At 37.7% G+C, this 19,861-nt stretch overlaps 1 protein-coding gene across 1 annotated transcript; it reads right to left on the bottom strand.

Moving 5' to 3' along the window:
- Positions 1-5,937: 5,937 nt before the first annotated feature.
- On the bottom strand, positions 5,938-18,869 carry osbpl7 (oxysterol binding protein-like 7). The gene is made up of 21 exons (XM_066665385.1): positions 18,738-18,869; positions 18,070-18,213; positions 17,536-17,589; positions 17,091-17,204; positions 16,831-16,982; positions 16,000-16,139; positions 15,636-15,754; positions 15,291-15,377; positions 14,465-14,488; positions 13,976-14,117; positions 12,987-13,120; positions 12,100-12,262; positions 11,575-11,864; positions 10,735-10,872; positions 10,592-10,655; positions 10,412-10,490; positions 9,933-10,077; positions 9,342-9,492; positions 7,990-8,116; positions 7,468-7,590; positions 5,938-6,046 (listed from the first exon to the last, which is right to left on the bottom strand). The coding sequence occupies exons 1-21, from the start codon at positions 18,867-18,869 to the stop codon at positions 5,938-5,940; spliced, it is 2,631 nt and encodes an 876-aa protein (XP_066521482.1).
- Positions 18,870-19,861: the final 992 nt, after the last annotated feature.

Below are 19,861 nucleotides of genomic sequence, written 5' to 3'. Positions count from 1 at the left end.
GGCGCAAGGCATGAACATACCAATCATCAATCATCAATCACCATCACTAAAACAGTAACACATCAAGCCAGTTTAATTCTAAAGAATTAACAGCGGTTGGAAGACGGTCATAAAACCACACAACTCTAACAGCAAAACAACATAAAAAAATAGTAAAATATGAAATATGTGTCTTGTAAAGTAGACCACAAACATATACACCCATAACATACACTTGTCAGCTTATTATGCATTACGTGGGGGTTACATTTCCACTATGTTCACACTAATTTAAATGAGGGGTAATACGTATAAAGTGCTATTAGGGGAAACAATATATTTCTAAGTATCTTATGTTTCATTCATTCTGTCTCCTTACTTCCTGTTAACTTACAAATTTCCTAGTCTGCTAAATCGTGCTACTTTATTATTTATTTTTTTATTTTTTTCATTCCATTCTGTAAATGCTTTTGCAATGCATGCAGAATACAAATGTGAAATAGAGGAAAAACTCAAAAATCTGTCCTGAGAAACACAGCTCCTAGAATAGCCTAAAACATCGGCCTAAATTTTAGCTCCAAATCAATCAGAAAAGGCCTGCATCTCTGCACAGCTAAAGACCATGATCAATATGTGCACTAAAACACCATCCAACCCACAACACACTAGAAATCGTTAGATATTTCAGAGAATGTTAGGTGCTAGTGAAGAGAACTTGTGGGCCTATAAATCATCTGAGAGTAAATAAATACTCACCCAAGTACTGAAGGGTCCACATACAGCTCAATGGCATTTAAACAAATTTGTTTAAAGAAAAATATTAATATGCTAACATTGTTAGTTTAAACATATACAGTTTACTCTCCAATACTTATATTTACCTCATCTATTATTTAGCAAAGAGGCAGAGACTGTGTTAAACTCAATTAAAGTAGTGGGGTTCGTAGCCAAGTAGCACATCTATGAAGCTGTTAAAGGCTCATTTGCAGCCTGAAACCTGTGTTGAAGTTTAACGATAATGAAATAAACCAAGACACACATAAATATCTTGTCAGGTCAAGATCAGGTCAGGGCATGTCAGGTATTATGGTTAGTATGGTACTTAAATAGTGTCATGGCCAAGAGATGGCATTGTCAGTGTGACAAGCCTTAAGAGAACATGGTTAACCCAACAGCAGCAAAGACTGGAGGGCTTCTCAAACAGGAGACAGACCACATGAAGATAGACAGGGTGGAAAAACGGACACCTGGCAGGGGCATCATCGTGACTGGTCGTCATCTTTAGTCAGACAACAGAGGCGCACATACACACACACACACACACACACACACACACACACACACACACACAATGACAAAGAGGAAGAATAGGCCCTCGGTCTGAGCCTATCAGGCCCTGAGAACTCTAAAGGTGAGAATGACCTTCGACAGCTCAGTGGGCGACAGTCCGCCAGTGCAAAAAGACCAGAGAATGCTTGTACACTGACTAAAGACAAATAGCACAAAACCACAAACTGAAAGACGCATTCTTTAGTAAATTGATGAGATTAACAATGGCAGCCACAGACAATATTCTACAGAGCAAAAATATCCATACACATAAACACATATACACAATCTACCACATAATCACAAAGGGAAGGGTGACAATATACAGTCTTTAAGTTACTTTAAGCCAGTCTTTGAACTACCATGGAAAACAGCAGCCTCCCGCATGCTAAGAATGCAGGTGTCCTTTGTAGAGCCATTGTAAAAAGTGAAAATGTTTAAAGTATGACTTTTCACGGATTCTCTTCTGAAACTCTTGTCTGTTTTTATAGATCCTTCCAAGGAATTGTAAAACAGAAGCTTCAATCTAACATCACTTCACAAACCTTCACAGCTGGTGGCTTTGCTTACCTCCATGTGGGAGCTGTTCATGTTTATAAACCAAATGACACATTAGCAATATAAAATCAAGTGGACAATCACAAAGAGCTGATTTTTACAGTACTGGGTTACAAACCTGTGGTCTGATATTTATGCTCAGGACAAATGTGTTTAAATAAATATTCAGCTCCATGACGCGTAGTGTGATTTGAGGTGCAATGGACTTCATGAGATTTAATCATGATTTAAAACAACAAAGTTGTGTTAATTTACTTGTAATTTAAAGAGTGAAAATACAAAACAAAGGGTGGCTATCATATTAACTGACAATTAGCTGTCAGTGAACCATTTCTAATTTCAAGTGCAATTAAAAAATCATTCTGATATTAATTTAAGAGATTTGTCAGTAACATTCTTTTTTTATTAATCATTTTTCGAATCTTTGTTACAATATTTGGTGCACACTGCTCTCCAAAGGCAAGTGTACTATAATTGTATTACTATCTATGTTTTAGGTGACCCCTAGTGGACATTATTTTTATGTCCTTATTTAGGCAGAATATGTATGGCCCCAAAATCATTACACTAATATAATAGCCTCTCAGAAGCTGTTAGGTGTTTCCAGTTTATATAATTATATATCCCACTGCACTGAGAACAAGCGTTATCTCAGTATTGAAATAAACAACAGAGTTACAGCAGCACTAATACAGCAGGGGGCAGGCCTCCCATCAGGAGCTAAAGCAATAGAGAACATTAGAGCACTAAATACGTTCATTTAAGGAGTTGGTTTACTATCACACACAAACTCATATTCTGTATGAGAACAGATGGCCATGTGATTTCTTTCACTTTCAAACATTGTATGATTAGTTTCACAGAAAAGTTTATTAGTTTTCCCTTAAGAGTTTTATAAAGTCATAAGTTATTTATTTCGTACTGTAATGCTAAATAGTTTAAAATGAATTACAAGTTACAAAGTGAATTACATTTTTTCTACACAACAAAGGCTGTATCCACAGCAGTAACGTTTTTCTACTTTGTATCATAGTCCTCCACTTATAAACACAAATGGAAATTGAGGATGAATGAATTACATGTTCTGGTTAATGCTGGCTAAAATCTTGACCTTAATACTTGTTTTTAGCTGAAGCCACCGCAGCAGACCTTTGACCCACAGCATTAACTCAGACAATGTGAACAGGCAGACAGCATGTACCAGAACACACACTTGTAAGTGAATTGGCTAAAGTGTCCATAGATGTGAATGTGAGAGTGTGTGGCGCCCCATCCATCACAAGCTGATTGTCTCTTTTTGCTGAAAGGTGGGACTTTATCTGTAACCAGCAAAAGACTGGCTTATTTGGCTGAAAAGCAGGACTTTATCTGTAAACAGACACCTTGCTGAGTATTCAGATTGACTAGTATGCAGCAGAGTCATGTGAGATATGTACAATGCATGTGATTGGTCTGCGTGTTTCTTGGCCCATTATACGTGTACTTCAATGTCTAGAAAAACGATGACATTCAAATAAACACTCCGTTCAAAATAAAATAGTTCTCAATAGTTCATTGGCCGGTACGGTGGAGCAGCTGGTAGTGTTGCAGTCACACAGCTCCAGGGTCCTGGAGGTAGTGCGTTCAAGTCCCACTCCAGATGACTTTGTCTGTCAGTGAGGAGTTTGGCGTGTTCTACCCGTGTCTACATGGGTTTCCTCTGGGTGCTCTGGTTTCCTCCCACAATCCAAAAACACACATTGATAGGTGGATTAGTGGCCCAAAAGTGTCCAAAGGTGTGAATGTGTGAGTGAATCTCAGAGAGTGTCGCCCTATGAAGGACTGGCGCCCCCTCCAGGGTGTGTTCCCGCTTTGCGCACAGTGATTCAGAGTAGGCTCAGATGCCAAGTACAACTATACATTTTTAAATAGTAAAAACACTGTATTTTTATGAATCAGTATGAGAATTAACTCCTACAAATCTCTGGTTACAGCCAAGCTCAGTGAGGCTCATATATAGCAAGATCACCCCAAAACAATGCTAATAAATGTACAGACTGTATTGATTTGTTCTCAGTGGAATAAATGCAAGAAAATGAATTCACTCTCAATCTTTTATTTGCTGAATATGATGCAACGAAATATTGAGTTACTTTGTAAACTTCCATTGTACATAGTGGACGTTTCTGCAGAAACTGATCCCAGGAGGAACTGATTCAAATGTGTTTAGGCATTTAACATAATCTAAAGTCTGCCTTATGCTTAGATGTGTTTATTTGCAATAACAGTCTATTAATGTTTCATTTTCTTTTACTAGAATATTAATATACACTAACAACATAATAAGATGCTTGAGTTGTATATTTGAATAAATACACATAAAAATGTGTTAACCCTAAGAAGAGTTTACCAGCACTGGTGTAAGACAGCTCATCTCTTCATGCAGAATGTGAGGGTGCTGTGTGAGGGACCAAATTAGAATTAATCCTATCAGACGAAGCTTCTCTCTCTGTGAGCTGTGACTTTGAAAAAATAAACAGTGTCCTTACACAAGCACGATAATCTGCCATGAAAATAATTCCGTAAAATGGCAACGTGACAATATTAAAAGTACAGTTATTTCCCACTGGGAGTAAATACTTCATGGGGTTTCAGGTACATTTACTAAGGAGAATTATACTGACTAATAGGTGTTATTTTGCTTTAAAAATAGGAAAATAAATAAATAAATATATACATAAAATACATGCATTTTACCTTCACAACAAAATACTTAACTGACACCCATTTGTTTATAAGACTTAGACCAACGTCCATTAATTTCATATCCAAATAAAATATTAATAGAAAACCTATATTTAACAAACTAAACATGTTTATCAGTCCTAATATTTTAGGTATTGTTTATCTAATGGTAGCAGTTCTGTTAATCGGCCAGGTCGTGCATGGTTGTCAGGAGTCTTTGTACTTTGTATCTGCTAATACCTTTTTGATGATATTGACTGTAAATTAAATAAATGAAAGGTGACCTCTGACTTCTGTACAGTACTGTACTAACACAAAAGGGCACACTCTTTGTTTCTAAGAATGTATATAATTGAATAGAAGGAATAATCTCATATGGCCAAATTTGACCAGTAGTATTGTGAGCAGCAGAGGGGAGATAAATCATCTGTTCCAGCAGAGGCGCAGGACATACTGTAGTTGCCTGGACTCCTGGCCAGACTGTGGTATCATTGAGGTCCCAATCTCGTCACCACATGTGCCACACAGGAGCCCTTTATTCTCAGTCCGTCTATCTTCAGTTACACAAATGGCTACTGATCTGCATCAGGATGATGAGTTAAGGCTTAAGCTAAATCAGACCACACATTCTATATCTGGTTGTATTAAGTGTAGAAGAAGAAGAAGAAGAAGAAGAAGAAAAATGATATACTGTAGGATAACAAAGAATTCTGAGGATTTAAGGTAGAGTTCTTAGGGCCTCTGCTTTACATAAGAAGGCCCAAGCTCATCTTACAGAGCAGTCTTCTCACCACGGAAGGATGGACAGAAACATCCTGAACATGGTTTACGTCTTAAGCATGTTTGATACTAAGGTTTCTCTTTCTCTTGCCTGGTGCAAGTGGATGATGAATAACTTGCACTTAATGGCATTTTGACTGGTAATTGATAAATAAAGGGTGCTCTCTGACTTTTGAACAGTGCTGTCCATTATATCAGATTTTCCCACGTCCTTTGGTATGGTCTTGACGGAATGCACTTCCATCAGGTTCATGTGTGCCCTTTGTGCAACAGGCATAAAGTATTTGGAAAGAGAAGGCAAATGGAGTTGCAGGTTGCACTCGAAAATCAGAAAGAGTCAGTTGAGAAATTAAAGGACAAAGTTTCAATTCTTCAATAGAGAGAATATGGAAACCATCATCCTGAGTATGAGCACTGTCCTTACTATGCGACTTCTGGGTAGTTCATCCATGCTCCAGAATTCATTTTTGTGTCAGCTGTCAAGAACCATGACTATGATGTCTTTCACTGTCTGAAGTGTCCCTCACTTTCTCCTTTTTTTCCGTCTTCTTCCCTCTGTTTTTTGTTTCACCATAATTGCAAATTTTTAATGTAGGCAAACCCAGGATTCTCTCTTAACTTCCAGTAAGTTCCATTTGTCACCCAAACATCTCTACCAGCACCATCCAAAGTTTTCCTGCATTAGACAAAAGAGAGAGAGCACTCATTAATTAACATATCAATTCCTATATAGTCACTGTCCAATGGAAAACATGGATAATAGCATTTGCTCAATACTGTAAATGTAAATGTACATCTCCAACATTACAGGCAAAATATTCATTCATTCATTTATTGTCTGTAACCACTTTTCCAGTTCTGGGTCATGGAGGGTCTGGAGCCTACCCTGAATCACTGGGTGCAAGGTGGGAACATACCCTGAAGAGGGCACCAGCCACCTCACACCTTTTTGGACTGGAGGAGGAAACCCACGCAGACATGAGAAGAACACACTAAACTCCTCAAAGACATGGAGCAGCACTTGAAACCACAACCCCAGGACCCTGGAGCTGTGTGACAGCAACTCTACCTGCTGGGCCTCTTAAATTTTGGTATAAGTCAATGTAAAAATAATTTTTATTGCAAGTCATTTTGGAGCATTGGTCCATTCATCATGAAATTTTCACACAATGTGAAGGACAGCTGCTGTGTTCAAATGATTCACTATACTAAATATTGACAAAAATGGAGATACATGTTTTTTATTGGTGTCACAATTTTGCCCTATTTAGTGTGTTCCTGCTTTGCTTTTCTTTTCTTTTCTGCCATGTGGTAAAGGAGTACATGGCTCTGTGTTTGTTCTGGTTCCTTGTCATGTGATTGTTACCCCGTCTTGTGATTATTCTCCCTTGAGTTTCTAGTGTCACATGTCTTGATTAGTTCCCAGGTGTTTCTAGTCTGTGGTGTCCTTTCATAGCCCGTGTCTGTGTTCCTTAGTGGTGGGTCATTGTCTGCTGTCAGTCTTTGTACATGGTATCTAGTTCTGTCTTAACGTTTCTGTTTGTTCTGCTCTTTAGCATTTAGTTTCTGTGGTCAGCTTTTTCTATCCTTGTTCTATATTTAGAACCTAACTCAGTTTTTAGTTACCTTGCTCAGTGTTCCGCCATTTTGTCTAGTTTACTGGTTTTAAATAAAGTCTCCTGCACTTACCTCTGTCCCTGTTCCCCACTCCTTGACCACCCCAACACCCACAATGTGACAATTGGAGAGTGATATGTTCAAATGCCTATAGAAACCTTTTTTAAATAGTAGAATAACAAATCAGCTCATTGAAGTACATGGACAAATGTCCAGCATTGGGCTGTAAAGCAGTACAACTGCATTTTCTGGAGTAATGGTCCTCCACCTATACCACTGCTATGAGTAGAAGTCACCTTTGTGATCATTTACAATCAGTACCTGAAATAAACTAAGGTTCAATGTGGCTGAATATAATCAAATTCTCACAGCAATGTTTTAGTTTAAAGTTATCATAGAAGAGTTTAGGCTGTTACTTTAGCAAAGTGTATGTAGTGCAATTTATGTCAAAATATAAAGCAGTATGGACAGTTGTTTCACCTGAAGAAACGAGGAATGTGCTCCTCTCCTCTCTTGGACAACATTTTTCTTCGCTCTCTTTGTCTTTCTTCAACTTCGTCCTTCTTTTTGTCTGCTTCTTCCACTCTGCCTTCTTCCAGCATCCTAACCACAAAAAATGCCATGACACTCAAAATATTAGAAGCATAAACAGCATTTGTCCCTACAGCAGTGTATGGTGCAAGGTGCTAAGTGGATTCCCACAAACAACTGTTTCATCTACATACTTAATTTTTTATCCACAATTTAATCATTGCCAGCAATTATCTAGCACTCCCCATTCATGAAGCTTGTAACATTTTTTTTCTATTATATTCAAACTCCTGTTAACATAATGCAACTACAGAGCTTAACATACAACTGCCTGGTTCTTCTATTTTAGCTAACATGGAGTACTGGTCAACTTTCAGTAATAGGCTCTATGCTAATGCAGCACTTAGGCATCTCAATATCATATTTTGACCCTATATTTTGCCATGTTTGGCCACAGATTCACAGCCTCACCTTTGATCTGGACGTAAGCGTGAGTCTGTGGGGGGCAGTAGAGGTTCAAGGTCAGGAGTCAGTTCATTCATTTCCAGTGCAAAGTTGGAGAAACCATAGTACAGGATGTAATCCTTGGGCTGAGGGTCTGAAGACAGTGAAGAGGAAGCAATAAACAGACACTGTCATGGAACTGTCATTAAAATATAACACCAATGCAATACAAACACATTAATGCACCATTAAAAATGCTGATACTCTTTTAATCCATTCATCCATTGTCCAACACTTATCCGGGTCCGGGTCATGGTGGAAGCAGTCAAAGTAAAGAAACCCAGACCTCCCTCTCTCTAGCCAATTCTTCCAGCAATTCTGGGGGGATACTGGGGCATTGTCAGGCCAGTTGAGGCATATAACTTCTTCAGCATGTTCTGCTTCTTCCCCAGGGTCTCCTCCCCATTAAATATGCCTGAAACACCTCACCAGGAAGGAGTCCAGGAGGCACCCAGAACAGATCCCCGAACCACCTCAACTCATTCCTTTCTACATGGAGGAGCAACGGCTCCACTCCAAGTCTCTCCTGGATGTCCTAACCCTATCCCTAAGAGAAACTTGAACTCCTCCACTTGAGGCAGGATCTCACTTCCAACATGGAGAGAGCACTCCACCCTTTTCCAACTGAGTACCATGGATTGGGAGGTGCTGATTCTCATCCCCGCCACTTCACACTCGGCTGCAAACTGGTCCAGCAAGAAGAGGTCCCAGCTCAATGGAGCCAACAAGACATCATCTGCAAAAAGCAGACATGGGATCCTGAGACCACCAAACTGGGCACCTTCTGCCACTTGGCTATGCCAAGAAATTCTGTCCATAAAAATTATAAACAGAGTCGCTGACAACGGGCAGCCGTGAAGCAGTGTGATTTACTGCACCCTCCAGAATCCTAGCAAGGAGCTATTTTCCTTGGGAGTTCCTACCAGGGGCTATTGCCCCCAACAAAACATAGCTCCTAGGTTTATGTAGGCATGCAAACCCCTCCACCATGTTAAGGTGGTGATCCAGGGTGGGCTCTTTAAAGTCATGGTAAAAACATCTCCTGCTTCTTCTATCAAAGTCAATATTAAAATTTTAATTTGAAAAATGAAATGTAAAGACTTAAATAGAAGAACTTAGTCTACCTACTGTGAGAGAGTTCTCTAAACCCAAATGGGAGAAATACATATCGTTTCATCATTGCTGATAGCCATGTTTTATCAGGGGCTGCAAATTTGGGGTCTTGTGGTTGCGTTTTAGGTTTATCACAGTCCCACAGCTCATGCTACTACTGATTGTGGTTTTAATCTACAAAAATCACAAAACTACTCTGTACTCACTTGGCTTCCAGATGCATTGTGGGTTGGGCAATGTATCACAGAAGATCCCCTCGTGCCAAAATCCTCCAAATCGGTGAACAACTTTACCGCTCTTGTCAAGCACTTGGCCTTGAACCTCATTTTTATTTGTATCTGAGCCCCAGTAGCGAGACTGAGAAGAGAAGGGGGTTCTTGATATCATAACAGATCAAAGTGATACTTCTTTCCATTAGATGAATTTATACACTATATTTCAGTTGCAACAAAACCTCATATTTTCTAAAACATTAACTTTAGACAAATATCATTACAATTATCAAGATTATGCCAATCTGCCATAACATTAAAACATCCTACTTGTTTCTACACTCACTGTCCATTTTATCAGTTCAACAGCTAGCATGCAATCCATCTGTTGCTCTGCATATTCAGTGCAGAAGCAAGGAGGTTAATTTAATGTTTTATCTGATCTTTGTTAGTTTTAAAAAATTTTGAAGCATTTCTACAAATTCATTTGTTGCATAGTTTTGATAAAATGTCAATGGTAGGTGATTAAAATAATTTAAATTATTATGTATTCCTGTTTTTTCAGTAATCAGAAATGTTTCTTACCTTGACAAATGTGATCTTACATGTGCAGACAGAGCTGTTGAGGTTCCTAATGATAGCCTCACCATAGTGCTCTAGATAACGTTGTTGACTGAAGACATTGTGAATGCATGTCACCACTTTATTCCACTCGTAATGATCTCCACATCTAGGACATATATCAAGGATCAGGGCTTTTACGTTGGCGAATCCGTCCCTTTTGTAGGACTTCTCCAATCACAGAATACTACAGATCTCTTATAGAGAGATCAGTCTAGCATGTTTCCTTCAATACTGCAGCTAATACAATGCCACTAAACATGTTAACACACTTGGAGGAGAACACTAACTTGGCTAGCATGATGCTGAGTGATGGGGAGAACGAAGGTCATTTGGGCTATAGCATGTCCCTGGCTTCACCAGGGATCAAACAGGAATATCACAATATATAAACCTCTCAAGAGCCCCAATAGCCTTCATTCAAGGAAGGTGGACCTTCTCACCTGGATAGAGTCACATTCACCATTCCAGCTGGCATTATTTCCAAAGACTTTCCCCAGAATTTATTCTTCCACCTCTGGTCTGTACACAGAATGAAATCAACACAAACGGATATTTATTTTTTACTCTGGATATTGGATTGTTACATTTAAAGGACTATTAAAGTATGTTATATAACCTACCCTGCCAGAAGGTGAAGTTTTCTGAGGTAGCATGGCAGGCAGAAATGGGTGGATGGTGACAAACCTAAAAGACAAACTATTGAGTGGAAAACAGCTCATAAATAGACTTTTCAGAACACAAATCAGTTGAAATGATCACACACCTGTTCACTGATGTAGTGGAAACCTTTGTCTTCCCTTATGCACTCAAATGTCTCACCCAGAACTGGGTTAAATGGTTTATATCGGTTACGATATTGAGCTGTGGCATATCCAGAAATAGCAAAGGCAGCAATATAAACCTAAACAGAGACAGAAGAACATTAAATAAATAAATAAATAAATAAAATGACCTGAAAGAATCTACTGAACATACTGACACTGCTGTGTTTCTCTTTACTGTAGGTCATAGTAAATACAACTATATAAATACTACATAAATCTTCAAGACAACTGATATAAACATCTGTAAACATCTGAAAGTGCTTATTCACACAAGCATCAATGGCCATATCTGTCATATGACAATATGTGCACATATAAAAGAAAAACCCTCTGAAAGTCTTCCCAGAGTGGAAGCTGTTATAATTGCAGAGAGGGGACTAACTCCATATTACTGATTATAGACTGAGAATGGATATCACAAGATCTGATGTACTTGTCTCTCAACATTTGTCCACATAGTGTATCTTTGTATAAGCTGTGGTATGATGAAAATGTTCAAATATATTGGCATATATGACAAGCTAGAAAACAAATGAATATTATTTTATACATAGATATTACCTTATACTAGATTTCTGTGTGGGTCTAGGGTGACAACAAAGCAGCTTTTACATTAACTCACATCCTTCATAAAGGTGTCATGTAGCTTTAAGATTATTATGAATGAAAATTACAGGCAAACTATATTGTAGTCCTTTAAATTCTGTGACTGAAAGAGCCATGATTAATATGATTACGAATATGAATTAACAAGGTGATAACAAGGTTGTGATCATTACCATTCTCTGGTACGGATCATCTGTCCTGTTGGCTATGTCCAATAGCTCTGAGTATTCAAGCTCTTCACAAAGTCTCTGGAGCAAATTGACAGGTTCATTCAGGGCTGCTGGCATAGACACATGTGACAGGTCTTTGCCAATGTTGTTATAAAGGATGGCCACGAGACCCACATGGCTGTTATCAGGGCAGACTGCAGGAAGTGTGGTCCGGCGACCTGTGTTCTGCAGTACTTGCCTGGATTTTGAAAGGGCTTTGGAAAGACTGGCTCGATACTTCCGTGTAGCTGTCACTGCAAGTTATATCAGGACCAAAAAAAGTACCACAATCTATTACAATATAATAGTTCCAAATATTTGGGGCAGTAGATAAAGTGCAAAAAACTATCCACTGTGTATTGCATTCACTAGCATTTAATATATTATCTCAATATTGTTGGGGAAAATATCGGAATTGGGGCACAACAGTTCAACACACGATGGGGGAAATCCTTAAGTGATTCATCTAATTCAAGTATGGTTACTAACCATGACCCTCATCAGGCTCTGAGTTACTGGATGCATCACTCAGTCCTGACTCATCCGACGCCTCAGAGGAGCTTCCACCGATGTCATCACAAGCATCAAAATACTCAGCTGCTGAGTCTGCTACTGAGGGTGGACGGTCAGAGCAATGCTGTCCAGCCTCAGACTAAGGAATAGGACAGAGGTATACAGTGTCATAAAGTGAGCAATGTTTAAGAAACATATAGCGGCAAAAGAAAGTGACAGTTGTTTAAGCAGGTGAAGCCCAACCACATGTAAAGTGATTTAGGATGACAAATAACAGAAGAGGCACAAAGAATTATGAGTAATTAGCTTGATTGTAAACACGCCTTTTTCTGTCTCACAGTATAGTAGGATTCCTCAGAAGAGTGGATTTCTGTTTGAGGGGACTGCACATCTAAATGAATATACACTCCATGCAACAAAAAGTGTAACAAAAAGTGCAAAAGCCTTGCATTATGTTTAATAAAGCATAAGTATTTCCCTGAAAATAACACTGAAGCTTTCTGTGTGTTCCAGTTTTTTTTTAATATTGTCTTATTCCTAGCAGTGGAGTTAGCATTTTCTTTTTGTTAGGGATAGATAAATTCAATTATTAATTTGGCCTATGAGTAGTCTTTAGTGGCCATTATACATTCAATTTAAAAAGCAAAACCTTCAATGTTTTATCCTGAATATAAATACTTTCATATAGTCTACTTCAAATAAAATGTTCACTTGGTTATCCGTAGGAACCTTATCTTCCTGATGAATCCAAATGCTTGCCAGGAGTGGAAAGGAAACTCTTAGGGCATTTATTTTACAATTTCAGAGGTCCTCTGAACTTCTTTGGAAAACTTTGTATCATGAATATTGTGTGGTAGTCTCACCTCAGTCAGAGTGGAGCACAGGTTGTTGATCTGTGCAGACGTGTTGTGGCGGAGCTCTCCACTGATCCATGCCTCTTGTAGACGATGTCGCTCTTGAGACAGAGCTTCATGCACTGACCTCAGAGATGCATACACTTTGTGGAAAAGAGGACAAACTATTTCTTACCAGTCTTTAAGCAGAAATTTGTCAATTAATTTTCTTTAACAATTTTATTTAATGGTTTTATAAAATCTAGTGCATTTGATGTATCAGAGATTCTGTACTAAACTTATTTTCAGCCCATGTGGGAGACCCACTTCATGGATCATAAACCTGTAAATACAGGAAGTTGACTTTTACAGAAAAAATTTAAATAATATATAATAATAATAATCAGTTAGTTATTTGGTTTGTAATATCTGCCCATAGGGCCAAATTCATGGCAAGTCAGGTAGTAAGATGTAATTGATTTACACATACAGTTTTATTTTAGAAATGTTGAGGCTGCCATCTATTTATTCATTATCTGTAACCACTTATCCAGTTCAGGGTCACGGTCCAGAGCCAATCATTGGACAGGACACACACAGTCACTCACACATTCACACCTATGGACACTTTTGAGTCGCCAATCCACCTACCAATGTGTGTTTTTGTATTGTGGAAACCAGAGCACCTGGAGGAAATCCACACGGACACGGGGAGAACACACCAAACTCCTCACAGACAGTCACCCGGAGCGGGACTCGAACCCACAACCTCCAGGTCCCTGGAGCTGTGTGACTGCAACACTACCTGCTGCACCACCATGCCATCCAGCATCATAAATTTGTCATAAATTCTTATCTAACATTTCTTAACTATCCATATGAAAATAATATACTGTCTTGTGTTCCAACAGTGGAAAAACAACTGGTTTAACACATGTAAGGTCCTGCTGAATCATAAAATGCTATAATCTGACATTTTCCATTCTTTTGCATGTTGGTTGAAATCTGATGCTCCTCACCTTTTTGGGACATAGTGCAGATATCCTGGTGGAGTTTCCTGTTCTCTGGAGAGCTGTAGGCCAGCTGGGAATAGACATAGTCCGGGATAGAGGGCACAGACGTGCCCAAGTTAGAAGAAACGCTTAAGTGGCTGGATGATAACTGGAGATGCAAAGACAACACAGAAAACAGGGACAATGCTGATATTATGCAAGGTTGCGTCTTAGATTTGATTACTGTTATACACATTTCCTCTCAAAAAGACATGTTAGAGAGCAGCCTCAAGCATAGTACACTAGTAAAGCCATGCTAAAACATGTTAAAACTAAGCTAGCTTGCTATAGCATGTGCTTGCTAGTTGTGAACAGGAGACATAAGCCAGTTATGTTCAGTAACTTTTTACCAAATCTGAAAGGTAGAATGCATAAGGACGTTTCACTGAAAATGAAAAATGGCCTAGTTTCAACTGCTAATCAAAGTCTCAGAAGTGGTGTCTTGTGTTGACTCACCGATTTAGTAATCCTACGCAGTGGCTTAATGTAAAAAAGGAATGTACTATATTACTGAGAGATCTGCTTCTCTACACTAACTGACACAGCACAAAGAAAAATGTTTTTAAATGTTTTTATTTTTACAGCAATTAAAGGCAGAATAGTTGGTCTGTCTTAAACACAGTTTAAATACTATTTATATCTAGATAGCAATAAGTAAATCAAATCCTTTGACAATTAATACATATTTTTTATAAGCCACAGGACTGTAGTTTTAATCCAGCCAATCATTTCACTCAGATTGAAAGAAATGGTTGGATGGCTTATATGCATATCTACCTACATACATACATGCACACACATACACAAGCAGACTGGAAGCTGGAAGAATGGCAAATTTACAACTGCTAGCACTACAAAACAAAGAAATACAGATGTATGAAATGGTTCCAACAAAAAGAGGCTGAATAAAGCCTGAGGGCAAACCAGAGTAAGCATTGGGTTAGCTTCTCCAAAGGGGAGGAACCTGAGGGCACAGACAGGCTGTAAAAGAGCAGCTAAGTGTATGGAGGAATTTGTTGTTTTCATTAATTATTTTGCATGTGCTTTAAAGTGGCATTAGAGCTAAAACATGGTGTGGAACTGTTTTTAGATGTATTCAAACACTAGTATATGCTTACTGCTGTCTATTAAATCACCTATTCCAGCTTTAACACAAAACAGACAAGGGTCTCTGAAATAAAATAACTTATAAATAAAAAACAGAACAAATCCAATGGGGGTGGAGTCCAACTGGGCAAATGTAAATACTGTTTCCAAAAATGCAATCATAAGGCAGGCTCACCATTCCAAGGGCCTCAACCCGAGAAAGAGTGCGAGAGTGGCCCCACATTCTGCCATATTTTTTCTTTGGCTTTTCAAGTGAAAGGTTCTGTGAGTAAAGAAAAGATCATCAGAAGGTAACTAAACAGTTACTATCATTTCAAATATAAACCAAATGGAAGGTCATCAGCGGAGTGTTTTCAAAAGCACTACATCCACTTATGCTGGTTGCTGAACATCCCCTTAGCTTTTTAATCTATAACATATAAAACGAAGAGCCCTTGGGACATAGAAACAAGAAAATGTGTCAATAAATACCCTATCAGGAATCTGTACATCAAATGAAGATTATGCTTAACCAGCTCACCTGCATGCTGATGATCCTCTGGAGTTCTCCATTGCTAAAACCCTGACCTGTTTCAAGGCAGTGAAGCTTCTGGACCAGTTGGTTCAGATCATTCAGATCTATCTGACAGTGGTTCAGTTCTGCACAGCAACACAGAGAATATTGCAATGTAAAGAATCATCAAGATCTACCATCAAAAAATAAGAGTTACCAAAGCCAGACAGCCTTTGATCATATTTTTTAACTATTATTGTTAATAATAATTATTATTAGTAGTAGTAGTAGTAGTATTGTAGAAATACATACATTCAAAACCCATTCAATTGTGGGTATGTTTTCTAAATACTGTACCCAAACTTGTAGACTTTTACTGAAGCCAGAATACCTTGTGTGCAGCTGTCAGGGTCTTGGGCCTGCTGTAGCCAGGCAGACACTTTCCCATTCACACCAGGATTAGCAGAGGACAGGTCTGTGCTCGGATTTGCCATATCAGCCAGATAAGTGCCAGAAAGGTGCTGATACAGAAACATCAGATTTTAAACAGTAACTTCAACGAATTCAAACAGTGGGTTAATATCCACCAGATCCTCAGAGATACAGTACTCAAATTTGTATTGTGATCCTCTCAGAATAAAAGGTATGTCTAAATTCATAATTCCATTATCCATCCATTTTTATCCATCAGAAAATGTACAATATTACATCTTTCAAAAATTGTTTTGCAAATTTTGAATGTACTTCAATAATTTCAACATTATTCATAAGTATTTAGAAAGGTTATATTGTTTAATTAAATTTAAGATATACAATATTGCAGATGTTTGCACTTTAAACCGTTTAAAGCACCATTTCCATACTACTTTAACAAATTAAATTCTAAAAATGCCAATGATGATGGTGGCATCCCAGCCATAATTTTTAGCACTGTGTATACAAATTGTTACTGGATTTCATCTATGAATTGTAATAATCTTTGTTCTGTGATCATGTACTTTTAGGATTGACTTCAGCTTACTTTCAATATCCAATGTATAAAGGAGAAACATCGGGTACATTTTTTGTTTTAGAAGTGATGCTGCAAGGCCAGCTTGTTTTGTGCCAAAGCAAAACTACAAACTACCAACTGTTCATGACCTTTACAGGTGAAGTTACTGATATTGTGTTTATTTACATGAAAGCTAGAAGAGTTTAAGGGGTCTCAAACAGGCTTACCACTTCTTGCATGACACTGTTCTTTTGAACCGCACTACTGCCATGACTCAGTGCATGCACGAAGCCATTGTGAACTTGTGCTGCCTCATTCTTCTTATATACCCGATGGGCACTCAGTTTGGTCACCCATATGTAGAACAGATCATGGCTTTTCGCCTTGATAAGAATCATGAGAAAACCAACATTCATAAAACATGTATGATAAAAAAAATATTTAACTTATCATTTACTGCAGTATTCATTTAATCAAATAAATTAATTTACCTTGACATGGTAGAGAGTGTCTCCTGTATCTAAGTCTATACGTCTTGCCTTTCGATTGACTGACATCACTGCAAGACTAACATCCATCGACCCACTAAACTTCCCCTTAGAAATCTGTGTGAAGATGGGGTTGTAAAGGAATACAGCAAATATAGTTGTATAAAGATTCATAAACAAAATGAATTGTAAGTCGGATAAAAGCGTCTGCCAAATGCATAAATGTAAATGTAAATGTAAACACACACTTTTTTGCTAATTCTAAGTCACAGTGAATTAATGATCATAAAATTATTTATTAATCCATTCATTTTATTTAAGGTTCAATACATTATCAACAATAGTATCCCTTTGATATACAAGTTTATGTAGGAGTCATTAAACCCATGAACAAAGACATAAAACCTAATTAATTTAATTAATTTAAAAACATAAATGATCTACTTGCATTATATTGATTTCTTGAGTAACGTAGGATCCCTTTATCCAGCACAAAGTATCTCTGGAAAATACAGAAAGGTTTTAGAACTTATTTGTCCAATCCTAGAACATATTAAAATGAGAATTTTTGGGAACAACATAAAAATAACATAAATGCCAACCAATGACTTATGTGTGTATTTATTTATTTATTTATTTATTACTGTATTTGAAAATCTTCTCCCCACCCCTTTTAACCAATCACATTATTTTCCTTCTGTATTGAAGGCAGCACTGCCTCCAGAACCATTTTGAGTAGTGTTTTGCACACATGCCCAATGAAACTGATGAACCCCTGTGCCATGATTTATTAAATGAGAGCATGTTTCATAGATCAGAGAATTAAAAATTTGTTTGTAAAAATATGTCACAACTTTTCTGGAAATGGGGTTGTACATAATAAAAGTTTGATCTAGGGATTACAGACAAATTTAGTTACATTAACTTCAGTTGAGAACATAAACTGGCAATGTCATACAATTTAGTTGTTAACTCTACTGACCTTATGCCAGCCTTTCAATGGCCATTTTCTCCTTTTCATCAGGTAGCCTTCACAAATGCCTGGAGGATTTATATCCTGCACAGTGTCTCCACTGGGACATGTATCTGCCTGAAGGTCTTCCATTATCTCCCAGTCCTTAGTGTTCTGTAATAATATTGAGACCATAGAAATTAATCCCTTACACAAACTGTATGTTAAGTAGACTGTCCACAGCAGGAGGTGATGGAAGTGATATAATACTAATATTGTAATACCTAAATATAATATTCACAACCTGTAAACAACTATGTGTTCATTAACTAATGTCCATCCCACATCACATGTATTTGGTAATTAAGAGCAAAGCGCATTTGAGGGACTTGTTAAGACTTGTTTGGCTTTTGACTTTTTAATTGGAGATTTACATGTTGTCCAATGGGTTTACTACACTCCAACAGGCAGTACTTAAAGGAGCTCAGACATTTTCTCCAATGATTACTTGCCCCCTCCTTGATACAGAAAACTTTTCACCTGCATGTATCAAAATCTCTGAGCTAAATCTGTTTTAAACATGTCATCCCCCTTGTAGGGAGTTCAGAATTATTGAAATCATATGAAAAATTAATTATATGAAAAATGTATTAATATATTAACAATATATTGTTGTAGGTAAAGACACTGGACCAAACCTGTCTTGAGTGGCGAGAAGATGCAGTGCTGCTGCTCCTGGAATGTGTGGGTTTATGCCATCCAGTTTGTGACCTGTCCAGTCCATTCATCTGTGACTGGCTGTGGTCCAGTGTAGTTCCGTAGGGCTCCATGCGTAACATGGATTTTCCTTCTATTCACCACAGTTGTACTGCTAGATGTTCAGTACCATACAGCCATAAACCTTAAAATTATAAATAAATAAATTTTAAAAATGCAGGTTTCAGAATACAGGGTTACCACATCATAATTGTTTAGCACTAAACAAAATAAAAATTAATTCAATTTAAATCAATAGTGCATTAAAGCAATAGTGCAACCTAGTGCATAGCTTTTTCTCAAGCTGTAACCAAGTGCTCTTTTGTTTTTAACTATTTATTACATTTCATGTTTAAATTTTACAAAAATTTGCATTGTGTAAAAATGTCATGATTATCAGAAAACACTTAATACTCTAGCATGGCTTGGATTAAAATCCACTGAAAGTTAAAGGCAATTTTCATTCTCCTAAAAAAGGACAGTTTTGGAGGTAAGAGGTTGCAGCAGTTTTACAAAATTAATATATAAAGTCTGGCCAGTCATTGAACCTTAGCATTTTATTTCGCCATTTAACAAAACAAAGCAACACAAACACACATCACATTTCTGGCAATTGCACATGCTAACAGTGCCAAACCCAAAAGAACCACGAAATCTTATTACCTAACACCAGAAAGCTTCTAGAGCCAGCGCTGGTCTTGGCAGTAACTCATTCAGACAACCTCATCTGCATCTCACTAGCTTTTCACCTTGTATAAACCAGCCAAACAGCTTAGTGAGAAAGACGCTCCTATACAACCATAATATACTATTTTCCGAGTAAAACAATACACTGCATGTGACGTTAAATGTGATAAACGTTTCCAGATCAAACTGGTATGGATCTCGAACAAGTTCAAAAGTCTTCCTTATGCTTCCTTATTTGTCTAGTTTGGTCTGCTGTTACATGGCTATGCCAAAGGAAGGATGTACAATGGCACTACTGAAACATATACAGAAGTGGATTTGTTGGAAACCAAACATACAGTATAAATTACAATAAAATTGTGAATGTATATCAGTTTGA

Source organism: Hoplias malabaricus, chromosome 3 (genome assembly GCF_029633855.1).
Source record: "Hoplias malabaricus isolate fHopMal1 chromosome 3, fHopMal1.hap1, whole genome shotgun sequence".
Lineage (NCBI taxonomy): Eukaryota > Metazoa > Chordata > Actinopteri > Characiformes > Erythrinidae > Hoplias > Hoplias malabaricus.
This window is presented reverse-complemented; position numbering and strand designations above follow the sequence as displayed.